Here is a 17,788-nt window from a genome sequence, read left to right as displayed (position 1 = left end):
AATTGGTCCAGGTCCAGTTTGCTATTTAAACTACTTGTTACTTAGCATTTATATTAGAAAGCTGGACAATATTTTAGGTTAGATTACAGTAAATATATTTCTCTTAATTTAACAGTGTAATAAAAATTTTGCATTAACAAAAATTAACATAATTTATATACTAGGCTTGCAGTGCAAAGTTTCTTTTTAATGTACACATTTTAAATTTCTTACTAGAGAATTTTCGGATTCCTCCTCTTCATCTTCATCTTTTCCATCCTCTACTTCTTCAGTGACTTCAGCCTTTGCTTCTGCAATCAGCTCTCTGATTGGTTTATTGGAAGTTACAGTAACAAATGAGTGCTAGAAAAAAGGCATATAGAATTTAATCAAAATTAAAAGGCTTTAACTTAAAATTAAAAATTTGATGCAAGAAAAGTAAAAACACAGGTTTTTATTAAAAGGCTTACAACTTATTTTTCCACTGAACACTTCTTGTATAAAATTCTAAACAATTTTTTTCTTTAAAAAAACCTTTCTATTCTTCAGTAGCTTCTTATATTTGGAAGTCTACATGTGTTTCTATTTATTTCTGCTTAAGAAAACTAAATTGCAAGCACAAAGCAGAAATTATTATTATGGAGTTCCGGTTTGACGTCGCGGCAAGATCGGATGTGCGGAGATAGGCTCCGCAAACTTGCGCCAAATACTCTTCGTTGAAGGGATCCCAAGGGACTAAATTCATCCTATAGGGGTGACGAAGAAAGGAGGGGCACCCTGTAGGTCGTGGAGAGCGGCAGCTCTCCAGCTGGACCCAGGGATTCCCTCCCATCCAATGACGAAAAGGAGAGGCAGCCATTATGGCTGCCATGAAGCTGGGGCAGCTGAAGAAACAAAGAATGTGCTGGAGTGGTGTAGATGAACAGTGATTGGAACAGTGATTTTTTTACCTAGAACCTAACCCCAAAGAAAATAAACCCTGGAAAAGAGACTCTTTGAAATGCTTGTCAAAGCGGTGAATAATTCGGCCGAAGAGGTTGCAGAAAAAAATGCTTTCAGAAGCCTCTGACGATTAGGCAAGTCAGCTGGGATCGCCAGAGGCTTTTAAAGGTATTTTTTTTCCTACAACCTCTTCGGCCGAATAGGTTGTAGAAAATATGCTTTTAAAAGTCTCTGATGATCCCAGCTGAGCCGTGCGATCATCAGAGGCTTTTTTTTTTACTTTTAAAAGCATTTTTTCGGTTGAAGAGGTTGTAGACAAAATGGCTTTAAAAGTAAAAAAAAACAGCCTCTGATGATCGCGCGGGGCGCAGGGATTTTTGCTACCGGTTTTCCGAATCACCCGCCGCCATCGCTACCAGATCAGGTGATCCGGTCCGAACCGGGAACATTTCATCTCTGGCTAGATGTAAAGATTAGATGTTGAAAGATAGTATCACTATGTATGTTTAAATAATATTGTGGTTGTTATTAGAATGGCGCACAAAATCACTGAACAACTAAACAATAAAGGAACACTAATACAAATATGTATAATAATATCACAATTACATAAGTATGATTAATGTAACAAATATTATATTACTATTATCTGTATTTAAACGAATGATATTTAAATGCTTCACTGTTCATATAATGATATTGATGTATATTCAAAAATATATAAAAAATATTTTTCTGGAAAATTGTCTTCTGCATGGTTTCATTTATGGATATATTTTATCTTTAAGCCAATAATTTGGGAAGAAAGAAAGTCATAGGCTAATTCAATTTCACAATTATGAATGAGATCTATAAGTACTCTAGTTTCTTGAACAACATTCAACCCTACTTGATTAGCATTAGAAATCCTGTATTTGGATATATTTTCTCAAACCATTTCACCTAAATTCAAAGATTTCAAAGCTGTTCTAAAGGCTGTTATACCTAGAAATTCCTGCAAGCCTAATTTACAAATTATCCTTGTAAATATGAAACCTAACCCTTTTAGATCATAGTAGTGAAATCAAACATAAAAATACAGCCAAAATTAATAAACAATTCCCTCCTAAATTAACCTGTGTTAATTTCAGCTCAGCTTGGAAATGAATACAATTCTGCCCTTTTTGCATACCACTACGTGAGAAAGGTTTGATTGGTCCTATCTTGTTTTTCTCCATATGGACATTTAATTAAATTTTAAAGCAAAGTGTTATTTGTACATTTGACTATAACTATTATTGCATTTCTTAATTGGTTTTGTTATCATTTAGCTGCAGGAGTAGAGTATACATTACCAGCGCTTCAGATTTGTATTTCCCTGGTGGATGCTATTACAATATTAAACATTTTACATTTTAGCATATTTACGTCTTCAATTGCTCTATGATTTGAAAACAGAAGTCCAAACAGTAAAATATTTCATTCTTCATACCTGCAGAAGTTCAGCAATGTTCCATCTGGCATCTACATTCTTTTCCAAACATTTCTTTAAGAAATCCTTAAAATCAGCAGACCTACATAAAAGCAATTAAATTGTTAAGTTGTAAAGATAAAATTTATAGTTATAAGTTAATTATAAATAATGGTGGAAATAAAATGTAAATAATTAATATTTCCATTCATATAGAATAGGCGGTTTTCTTTTATTAAAGTACTTTAGAATATAGGCTTAAGATGCCTTTGTGAAACATTATTGTAAACTTTGGAGCAAGTATTTCTTTTTGTCAGTTTATTCTAATGCTGATAATAAATAAATAGAGAAAAATAACCATTTTGATGGTTGTGCCAACGAAGGTGGTTCCGACTTTGCTATTTTCAGCAGAACACGCATTGGATTTAATTCATGATGAGGTGGTTCTATTTCAGCCATTTCTATTAAAGTGACACCTAAAGACCAAACATCAGCTTTATAATCATAAGGTCTGTCTTTAGATGTCTCACACATGACCACTTCAGGAGCCATCCTAAGGTAAGAAAAAAAACCCACATAGTTAGCAATAAATAAGGCCTGAACTAAGACCTAATTCAAGAACTAAGGAATGTAACATCACTATTGTTTATGTTATCATTACTTGAAGAATGTCATCATTTTTCTTATTTTATATAGCTCTAAAAGTATACAATGTTATATGTATAAAGCTTATCCTCAAAAGGCTATAAAATAGCTTACCAATATGGAGTGCCAATGAAAGAATCTCGTCTCTGGATTGTACGTGTATTTTTAGCTGATACTCCAAAATCCGCTTCAACAAATGAAAAACATTGATTTAGAATCACACATAGCAATTTGCATGTATGTTCCAAAGCTATCTGCTTTGTTTCCTACATTCCCAAATGAGGAAACATTGTTTCATTCTTAGCTATCTCCTGATTCCATTTTAATGTTTCCATTTTGTTCCAAGATATATATTTGGAACAATTACTTCATGCATTTAACATTTAAAAAAACATGTCAATATCTCATAAATAAAAGTTATTTTCAATACATATATTTTTACTAATTGATATAAAATTTTAAAAAAATAGACAAATGACATGTATATCCTTTATGTTGATTTAAAGTGAGATTCAGTGTAACTTGTCAAAAGACTTAAGATAAGTAGATCAACTTTTATTGCTATTTTTGACACACACACACACAATATATATATATTAAATGTAAATTAGAATGCTAATTAAAAGAGATTAAATAAGTAAAAGGAAGAAGGGAAGAAAGGAGGGGGAAAAGAATGCTAAAAAATATCAAATAAATACATTGGACAATATTTTTGCCACAATCTCCCAGACTAAGGGTGGCTCTAAACAGCAATGCTATCAAAACATAAAAGCAAATCATCAAGCCTGTATCTATAACTGCAAGACATTACAATAAAAAGCAAGTATGAGTGTGATACGTTTGACCATAGTTTTTTGATAGAATTTCATAAGCATGTATGGCAGGAAAGCAATTTTCATTAAGATGACAATTTCAGGATTTAAATGGTACCTGAGGAACAACCAAGAGAGTATTACAACCACATAGCATCATCATAGCACACAAACCAACCAAAGCCCTTTAAAACATTTGAAGTAAACGAAAAGACCCAGCAACCCAAGAATTAAAAACAGGAGTCATCTACAACAGGGGTCACCAACCTTTCGGACCTCAGGGACCACTAATTCATAATTTTAAATCCCCCGGACCACTAATTCATAATTTTAAATCCCCTGGACCACTAATATGAATCTAGCGCACTGCTTGCTGAAGCACCTAGACTCCCAGTGATGGGACGGGGTCCTTCAGGCACTTAGCTTGGCCGACTATTTCTGCAACCTTAAATACTCAAAGAGCCATTTGGACCCATTTTCCACAGAAAATAAAACGAGGAGTCACAAAACCTGGATGGGTGTGGCCAACTCAACATCACTCACTTCCACCCAGTCACATGACCCCCCCCAGCCACGCCTAACCAGGTTTTATGGCTCCTGTTCTTTTGTTTTCTATGAGAAACAGATCTCTCCCTCCCTCATCTCTCTCTCCGTCTTTCTCTTTCTGTCTGTCTATCTCTCTCATTCTGATTCTCCGGCACTCTCTGGGTCTCATGGACACTTCTTCTGGCCTCTGTTGGTACTGGATGCACCTTGGTCGCTTGGGGAGACACACGACCTGCTCTCCGCCCCAAGACAATGGCTTGGCCCAGCTGCAGCCGATGCTCCACATCGTAATGAGCTCCAGAAAGAGGAGGGGATGCCGTCTCCCCTATTCTGAAGCACGCAAAATTTAACTGTGCTGCGCAAGGCAGAGAGCAAGTCACGTGTCTTCCCGAGCGACAAAGATGCGCATAGCACCAACAAAGGCTGGAAGAAGCCCCAGCAAAAGATGAAGCAAGTACAGAGGTGCTTTGCTCCCATTCTGGAATATGGAGCAAATCTCCATCCCCCGCCCTTACTTCTCAGGCCAGGCAAAGAGTAACTGGGAGGGGAGGGCAAGGAGTGGGGCCAGCCACTGGTGGGTTCAGCCAACAGGGAGTCACAGCAGGGGGATGAAAGAGCTGCGGGTTGCCGACACCCATTGCTTCGGCCCACCTGCGCTGCTGCCCCTCCTTTGCTGCAACAGCACCATTACCTTGTTCTGATGGCGCTACTCCTTGCACGTTGTACCACCTGCAAAGTTGTACGTTGCACATACCACCCTCTACGATGGAGATTTCCAGCCCCACCACAAGCTGCCTGACTGGTCCCATATTCCAGAGCTGTACTCACAGGACTGGCCCTTTGGTCATCCCAGAGCAGCTCCTCCACTCAGGTGCACTGCGGACCACCAAAACTTTTTCGCGGACCCAGTTGGTGACCACTGAACTACAACATACAGGGTAAGGACTGTTACAAATACTATGTATGACAAACATGCAGAAAATTAGCAGAGTATATGCATGAGCACCTACGAGCTGTCAAAAGACATGAGAAAATTCCCGAATTTCACAACATATGGACAGACTCAACATACTTTAAACTAGGAAACTGAGCATCCTACACCAAGCTAAATAAAAAAAATCACTAGGGAATTCCTGGAAACTAGCAACTCAGACAAATCAATAGGCACATAGAGATAAACAACATTAAAAGCAGGGATTGACACCAGACAATCAAGAAGTAAACAATACCCTAATCAAGGAACTACAAATGAGAAAACACCTCCTCTACCAATACTGACAGGGTAAGCTATTGCATACAAACAGAAAGCAAACCGCATTTCTTTTTAGCATTGAAAATATTATCTAGTTGGGCAACAAAATGTCTGCAAACAAACAACTATGCTCAGAAAGCACCAAGGACCCCACAGTTCAAGCCTGAGCTACATATAGTATCTTCTATTGGCATAATCTGTAATAAGGTACTTCATGCAATGGAAGAAAAGTTTTCTTTGAAATTGAAATCAGCTAAAGCAGATCTACTAATTAAGATCCTATGACCTAGAAATAGCTGTCTATATTTATTGAGAAACTATTACTGATACTACACTTGTATTAAAACAATGTAATTTTCTATTTTAAGAAATAGAATACTCACCTAGTTTAATATCTCCATCCAAAGTGAAAAGAATATTGCCAGCTTTCAGATCTCGGTGAATGATCTTGTTTTCATGCAGATAATGCAGCGCCTCAAGAGTCTGCCTGCAAACTACCCTGATCTGTGGCTCTGTCAGCGGTCTTTCCAGTTCTACAAGGAAAGCATACTCTTGCATTTAAATATCTTCTTTTGCCAAAAATCTTGATAATTAAAGTAAAATATGCAGGGGTTGGGGGAGGAGTGTTGCCAGGTCAAAAGATCCAAAATAAATTATATAGATTTCAACATTAAAATGAAATAGCTTTACCAGATAGACCAAGCAGGAAAAATGACCAAATAAGCAATAATCTATAATTTTATTGTAAAGCTACATTAACAAAAAGTTGCAAATTTGCAAATGATATTCTCCCACCAGCTACTTTACAGCCTGAGAAACCAGGAAGGGCCCCTTCTGAACCTCTTGCCCTGCTCCCTAACCAGTGCAGACTCTATTGTGTCTTATCTGTTCCTTAGGCAGTATCTCTTCAACCACCCAATATCTTTCCCACTACCATCACACATAGGTTTTAAAATTAAATTACTTAAAATCATAGTCTAACATTGTGCACTCATGTGCATTCTATCTCTGTAAATTATACAAAAAAATGCTAGGCATTAATGTATTCGTAGTTTAAAAATAACAGAAACTACCAATGAAATTATCTATTTTTCCAACATTTTGAATGTTGTACTTACCCAACATTACTGCATCAACTGCACCACCAGCACAGAACTCAATGAGGATCTGCATATTTAAAGGAAGTAATATAGATGTTTACTTTTCAAACTGGCTTATTGAGGAACAGGAATTAAGCTTAACCACCTATACTAAACTTCTGGTTAGAAGTGTGCAAAACAGTTTGAATGTGAAACATTTTAACTCAAAATGCCCACTTTTAGTTGGAAAGAGTTGCTTCAAGCTTGAAGAGGTTATTCCGCCTTCCTAGAAAATGTTCTGATCTTACTGGAATATTCTCTGCCTAAAATTGCTCTTTTCTTAAGATTGCCCTAAGTCTGGAACACCTCCAGTATGATAGGATCAACACCAGAATACTTTCCATGAGAACAGGACAGCTATCGTCAAATCCTGAAATTGTTTTCAGAGATTCTGAATCAAAATGTTTTGTACATCTCTACTTCTAGGTGTTATTAGTTTCTTTTACTATTTTTTCAATGATTAGACAGACTTAATGAGACAACGTCATATGTTTCTGTTAGCTATAAGTCTGGTTTAATTATGGAAATAAGTTGTCTGTTGTTTAGTAAGCAGTGAATTCAAGCATTTTCACTGGGCAAGTGCTGCTGTAATTTCTCCAGAGAGAACATAAATTTAAATCAAATGACTATGGTGAATATGTTATTCCATTAAAAGAAAAATCAACAAATAAAAACATTTTATCTGCTACAATAATAAAATTTTTCAATAATAATCAATGGTAACTGCTATTCCATTAAACTTTGAGGAAATTAATAAATTTGGTTAATTTCATTAAAAGGCCCAAATCTGCTGTAATTCAAAAATTAAAATGGATCATAATTATGTCTTAGAATATATTAAACATAATGGATGCATTTGGATGATATGTGGTGTGAATCTTGAATATGATGTACTAGTTGAAAACGTATTCTTAAGAGCTGCTCATTTCTCCAAATTTGTTCTATTGAGAATTAAATAGAAGAGAGTCATGCAGCCTGGCATCTGTATTTCTTTTATTAGATGAAATTAAGCCAGGACATGATTAATGAATAGAACAGAGTATGGTTTTTTTGAGCTACTGAGGTCACCCAATCTGACTTGCCTTAGTAATCAGCAATCAATTATGCTTAGTTTTCTTCTTTCTCCCTAGTTTAGTGTCTTTCAGACTAGTTAAGCAATTCCTGTTCTTTGGAAACATGAATGGAATTTGCCTTCTATCAAAAAATGGCATTAATCTTTCTTTCTCTCTCCCCTTCGTCTAAGTGGAAGGGGAGGGAGAAGTTACGATCCAATTTTTCTCACAGGTGAAAAGGGAGAAATGAAACAAGGGGAACACAATGTCAAATATCATTTTTAATATGCCATTTAATATGCCATTTTAGTGCCCCATGTACTATGTGAATGATTGAGTTTTCACAGAACTATAATTTAAGATTTTCTTAGCGATGATTTGTTGAATAAGTTATAATGACCTGTTTATATATAACATTAAGTCTTAATGAGCAATATCATACTTTTTGTGGTGGACAACAATTAACAACGTTATGGTACAGCATTGTATGTTTATTGGTGATTTTAATTCCTCACACATCCCATTGCAGCATGAATCTTAAGTTCACAACAAAATATGAAAGAATGATTGCATTTGGTCTTTCTACTTTGGCTGGCCCAACCTGGGCAGTCTAGCCTAAATCTGATATTGAAGACAGTATTTTTCTTTGTATTTATGCACAGATAACTATTTCTACAAAATGATTCTTCATCAACAGCCAGCAGAGTTTACATTATTTTGAAATGTTTAAAATGTTCATTTCCAATAGATGCAGTGAATTGCACATCTGTCTCTAAAAATGTATTTTTTTAAAATGCAGATTGCATGGAGACAATGTTAAGATTTAATACACAGTACCTTTTCTCCACTAAAACATATAGTTGTGGACAAAAGCAAACCCTTACCCAAAGATTATTTTCATAATAAAAAGCATCTAGCAATTTGACAATATTAGGATGATCACAGGATGCTAAGATATCAATTTCAACCATGTAGTCTTCAAGTTCTTCTTCGGATTTTGTATCAATGACCTTTGCAGCAGCAAGGACTTTTGTTTCTTTGTTCTGAGCCTGCAGAAAACATTAAAGCAGAACTGGTTGGTTGTTTTATTCATTTATACTGCAGACATTTTATTCAAGTGTTCCTCTATGTTCTGGATGTTTTATAAATACATACTAGAATATACTGGATCACCTAGAACATATTATTAGCACTTTCTTCTTTGATTTATTCAATGCAACCTTTCCTTCTGCAAAGCCTTCAAGTTGACACCATCTTACTGAAATCAGTCTTAGCTAAAGCAGAAAGCAGACCACATCTGTGTAGATAGTATATAATAGTATACATACTATTAATAGTATGTACTAAGGCTTATTCCATTCCCAAATTAATTGGGAAACCAAAATATACAAAACACAAAGTACATGGAAACAAATTCTCTGCATGTAAAAAGCATGTGATTTACCACTATGGTTTCTTTGTATTATATACAAAGTATATAATTTTATTCTATAATGTTATTGTATAATATTCTTGTAGTATTGTACCTTGACAATTGAAATAACTCTCACAAATTTCATATAACTCTTAATATGATATTATCTGCATACAATCACTCACTGCTGTCTGCATAGAACAGATTCCTCAAGAAAATCAAATTACTGCAAAGCTGATATCAGAAATAGCAATCTATATAAATAATAGGGACCATGTGAACTTCTAGGATACTGTTTAAGAAGGAACACCTGAAGGTAAATTGACAAAGATTGATTAATGAAAGTTATAAGCAGCAGATTAACTCCATGTCCGACAACTTGAATAAAAAGTTTTAAAACTAATTTGCAATATATATTTTTGCATAGAAAACTATCATCCAACAATATTCTTTCTCAAATCTATCAGTAATGACAATGGCTTTCAATAGTATATTGTTATATATCATTCTATATATTTATTATTCTTTCCTTCCTCCCTTGAGGAAGGGCACATATTTGGTGGTATATAGTATATGCATTCCTATGTCAGGATAAATTTTATAAATCTAGTAGAGGAGACAGAATTCCCAAAATATTATGTATGCATTAGCTGCATTTTTAATTATCTGAGATATTTTACAGTTTTATCATAACAAGCTTACATAGCTATCTCTGAATGTTTAATAATCTTATGTCTTTTTATTGTTCTAAAATCTTTTGTCTACCAACTAAACATAGCAATCTTTAAACTATATGGCTATCATTCGTAATACTATTTCTAAAAAAGACTCAAAAACGTAATATTTGCTATTAAATATAAAAACCCAGAAAAAACATTTAAACTGGTAATTTGATTTTTTCCTCAACAGTTTCACTGGTCTCAACTGTTACAATATCACAGTAAAAATAACAACAGAATTAAAACATGCAATGCAAATTGCAAAAGCAAAATTAAAGTTGGAGAGTAAAATAATTACAAAAGATGTAGGTGAATGTTACTGAATGGCTATATAAAAAAGCTTCACTTTTAACAATCTCCTAAAAGCTACCAGCGTCATCTCAATGGACAGTCCATTCCATAGTGTTGGCACTGCTACAGAGAAGCAGTAATTTGTAGACTGTCTACCCTGATATTTCAGAAATCTGGAACAACATGAAGGGCCCTCAATATGATCTAATAGGCTGGAACTAATTTACTTGAAGGAGGAGGCCAGCACTTTAAATTGTACTAGAAACTGAACTATAGCTTCTTCAAGGCTTGTCTTATAATTGTAACATGCTTCCAATATTAGGAACCAGCAAGATATTGGCCTCCATATTCCAACAAACTGAAATTACCATGTAATCTTTAAAAGTAGCCCCATATAAAATAATTGTAGCAGCCAGAAATAACAATGGCACCAAAATAGAAGCCCAATGTACAAACAAAACTTTATCTTGTTTAGGTTCAATCTGAGCTAATTCTCTCCACTTCAGACCATCATAGTTACCATGCATTGGGATAGAACATCAAGAGCATGCTAGTGAGATAGTTGGGCATAATCAGTATACTGATGGTATCATAATCCTGAATTGCTTGATGATCTCCCCCAGTAATTTAATACAATGTTAAAAAACAGGAGGGGAGGGGACAAGGACTAAACTCTGTGGTACCCCTTAAATTAGGAGCCATCAGGCTGACCTCTTGTCCCTCTCTACAACAGATTGATACAGTTCACAGAGAAAGAAGCAGAAGCACTGCAGAAAGATAAACCCAATTTTTTGCTAATCTAGAATCAATATATAGGGATTTTCAAAATAATTTTAGAAGTTCATGGCATCAATCCACAACTTTGTTCCTAAAATATTATACATACTTAATACAACTTATTAGGGCAATAGAAGAAGAGACATAGTAGATTAAAATCCATTATCCTTTAATTCATTCATCAATTATTGGAGAGCTAGGATCTATGTAATTAAGAATTATCAGTCTGCATGGAAGTCTAAGTGCCTGCATAATTTTATACATAGCTTTAAAAACCCTACCTCTTCTTTTCAATGTATTATTCAGAGTGTTTCCTTGAGTAGCTTGTACAATAATAAAAAATGAAAACAATTTTCACTTTGAGGTTTATAATCTCAGAAGAGAAACCAATTTAAAAGTCTGCTCTAGCTGTATAATTATCAATTCCTATTCATAGGACCATTACTAACTGCTCTCTGGAAAGATTCCCAAAGAAAGAAGTTCCTACTACAGTCTTGTTTTTCAGAACTCTCTCATTTATATAGCCACGCTTCTTAGTCTTATGATTCTGAATTGTTCACAATACAAAACATAAAAACAAGAAGTAATGAATCCAAATAAACCCTACAGGTGGGACTTCCATTAATAGCCTGGCCCCATAGCCCAGGGGTATCAAATTCGTGGTGTCACATTATCATCATGTGACGTATCGTGACTTCTTTCCCCTTTGCTAAAATGGGGTGGGTGTGGCTAGCGTGTGAGGCCTCCAGCCCATTAGTTTGACACCCTGCCATAGCCTGAGGCAAAAGCTAGGTCTTCAAAGTTTTCCAGATGGCTTATATAGTCAAGATTATCCACAACTCTGGATAGTCTAAAGGTGTGGATATAAGACTAAAGATATAAGACTAAAGGTGCTATGACAAACAAAGCATGCTTCTTGGGATGCATTAGATGGCACTGTTTCAAAGAAGAGACAAGGAATAAGCCCATCATGTTAGATGCGGTGGAGCAGTTAAATACAATAAGGGATTGTCAGTTCCACAAGTAACCTGGACCACTACATGTAGAGCTTCATAGGCGTTAAACAATACCTTAAATTAAACCTGGAAGCCTTGCATCCCACAAAGCAAAGGTGTTATTATAAAAAACCATAACTAGTGTTATCAGTTTGCATCCAAAACTCCCTACATTTGTATGTTCTGGAACAACAGCAGATTCTAAACTGGTGTTCAATGGCAGGGCCATTTAAAGTATGCTGCAATAGTCCAACAAGGAAGTAAAGGCATGTGTTCCAGGAGAAGCACAACTGATGCATTAGATTTAAATTGTGCAAGGGCCCTCTTGGCCATATCTGTAACCTGCTCACCAACTGGGAACTGTAAGTCTAAAAATACTTCCAGGGCTGAAGTGTACAACTGAGTATTATCAATGTATTGATGGTACTAATCACCAATGACAATAACTTCACCAGCAGTTGTATGTAGATACTAAATAGGAATGAACAGGGTTGCAATTTGGGGCACCTTGTATTGTAATATTTAATAAGGACTGTAATATTTGTAAGTCACGTTGACAGAGTATGTAACCTGCAAGATGTTACATTACGCTGCACAATCATTCAAAAGTTTCACAATGTGCATTCTTTTCTTAAGTGTTAAACTATCGCTCCGGCTTTAGACTGCAAAGCAGTAACACACAATGTGCAAAGTCTCAGGATAAATTTTATCATTGCATCTACAGATATGGAGGACTGGTTTTGAAACAATTGACTCAACCTTCCAGAGGATCAGAGGATTTGAAAATGCAATAATGCTTTATGAAACACCCTTTCCAAGTGCTTTGGAAAGCTTGTCTTTCTGTCTTTCAAAGCTTTTCTTCCAATGTTATGTTAATTCTTTTCCAGTTCATTATTTATTCATTCCTCTTTTTCAAATGAATGAAATTCAAGAAACTAAGAATAAATTATAACAGTAGATGATTTTCCCCCCGAAAGTTTTGCTTCCTGAGCTCCTATATACATTTGGAATGTATTATTGCTCCTAAACATTTGGTTCTAAGGAAACCACAGTATCACTAGACAACACATTTTTCCAAAATATTTGCTTCCTGAAAAATTTTGGTAATAGACACCTTCAAACTGAACAAATATAATTTCAGAACAACTGTATTATGTAGGAATCTTGAAAAATATGAAATTAACTTTTAATGACTATAATCTATTTAATTGTATGTTTCTGACATGAATGAGTTCAAAGGGGCCAACAATGTTTTGCTGCCGATTTTCTTTTGTACTCAGCATCTGATATATCTCGCTGCAGTGTCCAACTGCAGTGTCAGTCAGCATTGATGGATTCCAGTTGCCCTGATGCCATTTTTTTCATTGTGTAGAAGGACTGGCAGAGCCAGGGGGAGAAATGAAAAGAGGTAGCAGTCTAGAATCATCACATGGGCAGAAATGAATTAGCCAAACCACCCTTGACTTCTGTTGACTCTTATTTAATTCTAACGCTAATCAAATGCTGACTGTTAGTTGAGAAGATTTCTAGATCCACACTTTTATCAATAAATCAGTTAAATTGAACCTTCAGGTGTTGGCCTGGTCTTTCATGCCTGTTCTGGTAAAAACTTTCACCATGTTCATCACTGACTGTACCTAAATTTTTGGAAAAGAAGTTCAAGTATGTATGCAAAAACTGAATCTTTAGTGACATATTACACCTTATGGTCTTGTACGCTGTAAGAAATTTGTCAACCAGCTGAATGTAGTTTGTTTCTCTGTAGTTGCCAAGGAAATTCTCAGCAACATTCTTGAATGCTTTCCAGGTGATTTTCTCCAGCTCCACTAACAGATCTTCAAAGTGTGTCACTGATGACATATCTGATCTGTAGACCAACAGAAACACCTTCTGTAATCTTGGCATTAGTTTTTCTTGGAAACATCTGTTGCAAATAACAAAAATCTTTACTTTCCTTGTTCATCGTTCTGACAAATTTTTCATCAGGCTTGAGTTTTATGTGAAGCAGAGACAAAAATTTGTTTGTTGGATTAATAAGTGATTCATGTGCCACATTTTCTGTCCTGGAAACAAATTCTTTTGTAGTGACCATTTCTTTTAATGTTATTTGACTCTCTTGCATGGCTCTCTCGTTTGCATCTATAATAACATACTTGATATATCCTAGCAGCCACTACTTTTAGGTCTCCATAGATATTTTAGTTGTACTGGATGTGCTTCAACAACAATTCCATTTTTTCATATGTTTCTTCTATGTTGGTAACACAGTCAATATATAAAAGGGTGTAGATTGTGTAAAAACAGAAGATTTTTATAAAACAGTCCGTGATAGGTTAAATTACAAGTTATTAGTAGTCAGAAATCTATAAGATGCACCCAAGTGTTCAGGAAGAAAAATCTTTGTAACCAAAAATTAAAGTTCTTCTGGAATGGAAGTATAAGCCACTGTCATAAAGTGGCTTCCTTTGTCTATTAGATGGAGTTAGATTGGTCTCTTGCTTACCATTTATTTTCTATGAAAGTTAAGAGATGAAAGCTCACTCCATTGCCAATGTAAAGATATAGTATGTTTCTTCTCAGCTCTGGAGAGCAGAATCAAGATAATATACAAAAACAAATTCAATGACATTTCTCTGTTGATCACATCAACAAAATCAGAATGTTCATTTTCGGCCATAATGTCATGCAACCTTCAAATTTCTACACATAGCCTATATATGTTAGCATATGCAACTCAAAAGTTAGATCAATACCTACTAATTCAGATAGAGTATCATTTATCTACAAACAATATGCACCTCCTTAAAGACCAGCATATTTAATGCAGTATATTCTTTCATTTGTTACAACTCCCTTTGTCAGATGCAACTTATCTGCTTTGTATCATCTATCACAGTCAAGTCTTTGTAACTAAACTGTTTATTCTTAAATGTTAGGTGACAAATAAAACTACGATTCAAATTTGTTAGTTCTGAAGAAAAAAATAATTGAAGATTTCATAATTCCATAGCAAATATTTATCATACAAATTCCATGCTTGTAATATGATCAATAACAATAGTTTCTAATGAAACTATTATAAAGCAATCTCAAGTCTTGGCAGAAATAGTGTTCTATTTATAAAAGTTCATTCTGCTGCAGTTTTAGTTTAACTTTTTTACGTGCAATGGTTTTTGATCATAACAAAAAGAGTTTATATGTATATGTCATAAAAACCAAATACTTTAGCCAAGGAAAAAACAACAATACAGTATACAGTACTAAAAATACAGCATTCTTACAGTTGTAAGAATAAATAAAATGACAAGGCTAACTATAAAGCTATAAACAAAAACAGATACATTATACTAAATCAAACAATTCTTTTATTTACCTCTTATAGACAGTAATTTCCATGATTTCAACAGATTATCATACAGAGAAAAAGAAACCAAAGCAGAATCTTTTCCAAATAAAAAGTATTTTAGTATATAAATATTTTGTTTATTTTAATAATTTTGACATACACATTTTTGTTTATTTAGTTTATTACTACTGCTACTTCTGTTCAGTTAGTCAATCAATCTACTTTGAACTGTTTTGGAACAGCTTCCATGTTATTATTAAATGGACTTTGGAATAGCAACTTGACTTCATTCATTTGTTGTCCTAAATGGATCATACCAGAACTCCAGAGCAACTTTTATGGATAGTTAGCGATGGGCAAGTGTACAGAATGAAGGATAATGAGGGAACTGTTTCATGCAATTCCTTTCAATTTATTTATTAAATATTATAGCATTCCATACCGAAGGAAATATTCTCATAAATATGTCCTCAATTAAACATATTAAGAAAAAAAATCAATTATTCTATCAATATTGCAGAATATCACAAGTTCCAAAAGATGAATTTGCATAGTCAGGGAACTAACTGCCCTTAAAATATTGCCTAGGAATGTATCCAGTATAAAACAGACCTGGAAGGCAGCAAAAAGTCCTTCCCAGAAGAGAAGTCCATTAAAGCAAAAGCTAAAGATGCAAAGTACACATATTGTTTCCTCCTTTTTAAATAAATGTTTGAGGTAGATAAGATTTAATTTATACCTTGGAAAAGATGACTGCTGCATAAAAAAATGGGTGGAACCAGCATGTATGTGTGAGCTGACACACAGAATATATTCAAATATGAAAAGAAGACCTCAGTTTATTCAATATGTGCCTGGAATATAAGTGACTAATATAAGAACACAAGAATCAACTTGCCTACCATGCCTCCTTGATTTGTGGAATTAAAACAAAAGCAACAATTGAATTCATTGGATTGAATCACAGAGCTATAAATATTGCCACTCCAGAGTTATAGTCACTGTAATTCAAAATCTCCATTTGTAATTCAAATCTAAGATTAGACATTGACAGTGAGCAGCTCTATGACTGACATGCAGAAACTGCTGTCCAAATAATGACTGAAGAAAATCACCAGCATAAAAAAATGAAATCACAAAGCTATCATATATAATTTATTAAAAGTAGATTATTTGAAGCAAAGTTTCTTAGCCATCCCTGCCAGTTTATGAGACTCTTCCTGAAGAATATGGGTTGGGCTCTAAGCTACACTAACTCAATCAACACTGTCAATGGTCCATCACCCCACCCCCATTGTATCTTCAGTCCCTTTCACCAAGAAAGGGAGTCCCTCACTTTTCCAACCGGCTGAGAAGCCTGCAGGAAGTGGATTGAAATCTTTCCTTACATTAAGTGAACTTTGTTCTGTTAAAAATTTCTGTATTTTTAAGATGTTGACAATTAAATCCAAACAATGAAAAAAGTTTTACATTTATTTTAAAAACTGTTTAACATTTTTTTCTTAATATTTTTTAAAAAAATATTTACTGCAGAAAAAGCTTAGTAAAGTTAATATCTATCTATCTATCTATCTATCTATCTATCTATCTATATATATATACTAGTCATAGCATAGATGGGCCACTTGAAGTTCTTAGTCACTAATCAAGTCAGCTAGTTAGTAAGCAGTAAATAAATTACTAATTTCTTACTGACATTTATGAAAGAAAATAAAACAGTTTAGTATCACTAACTGATAGCTGATCACCAGATCAAATGACTGATAGGGTGAAACTGCTGGGTTATGAATGTTTATGGAAATATGAAAAGTTCAATGAGATGCAAAAGGCATGCATATACATAGCAATTTATAACACTGAAAGTAGTCCATTAATTCATGGAATTATTTGATGTATAAGTATTAGATGTGTAATAGCTAATCTCTGTTCATATCTTCATCAATGACCCAATTATGAATTTAACATTTTAGGATTATCCAGGAAACATATGAGGAAAGCCTATCTCACATCATAAATTAGTCTATTCTAAATATACTTCATTTCCCACACTTTGAAGGAACAATATTAAATAAGTCATTATCATATAATTATTTAAAAGCATTTGGTCTTGATGAAATTGCTATGTTAAGATATGTTCACCACCCTCCATAAAACAGCAGTGTAAGATTTCAAAAACTAATAATTGAAGTCATAATTTTAGAATTTGTTTTCTAAATATATTTTCAGTATAAAACTGAAGCCTTTAGGGTGAAGGAAGTCATGTATTGTATGAAAAATCCAAACCACCACTTATTCTTTTATCTATAGACAACACCAGACATCTATTTTTAATGTGCAGACAGTAGAAAAATAGGCCAAAAAAAATTAACTTAGCAATATGTAGTGAAGGAGAATGGTTCTATGTTCCAATAACTTTTTTCAGTTTGTTT

At 34.3% G+C, this 17,788-nt stretch overlaps 1 protein-coding gene across 4 annotated transcripts in view; it reads right to left on the bottom strand.

Annotated features, from left to right (window-relative positions):
• Nucleotides 1-17,788, bottom strand: part of SLK (STE20 like kinase) — a 40,557-nt gene that overhangs the window by 20,997 nt on the left and 1,772 nt on the right. For all 4 annotated transcript variants that reach the window (XM_034440023.2, XM_034440027.2, XM_034440026.2 and 1 more), the window contains exons 3-9: nucleotides 8,702-8,866; nucleotides 6,745-6,793; nucleotides 6,010-6,159; nucleotides 3,131-3,203; nucleotides 2,730-2,924; nucleotides 2,393-2,474; nucleotides 214-342 (exon numbers count right to left, since the gene is read on the bottom strand). In XM_034440023.2, the coding sequence (XP_034295914.2) occupies nucleotides 214-342; nucleotides 2,393-2,474; nucleotides 2,730-2,924; nucleotides 3,131-3,203; nucleotides 6,010-6,159; nucleotides 6,745-6,793; nucleotides 8,702-8,866 (843 nt within the window). The remainder of the gene's footprint in view (nucleotides 1-213; nucleotides 343-2,392; nucleotides 2,475-2,729; nucleotides 2,925-3,130; nucleotides 3,204-6,009; nucleotides 6,160-6,744; nucleotides 6,794-8,701; nucleotides 8,867-17,788) is intronic.

The sequence above is a fragment of the Pantherophis guttatus genome, chromosome 6 (genome assembly GCF_059756535.1).
Source record: "Pantherophis guttatus breed Tessera chromosome 6, ASM5975653v1, whole genome shotgun sequence".
Taxonomy (NCBI): domain Eukaryota; kingdom Metazoa; phylum Chordata; class Lepidosauria; order Squamata; family Colubridae; genus Pantherophis; species Pantherophis guttatus.
This window is presented reverse-complemented; position numbering and strand designations above follow the sequence as displayed.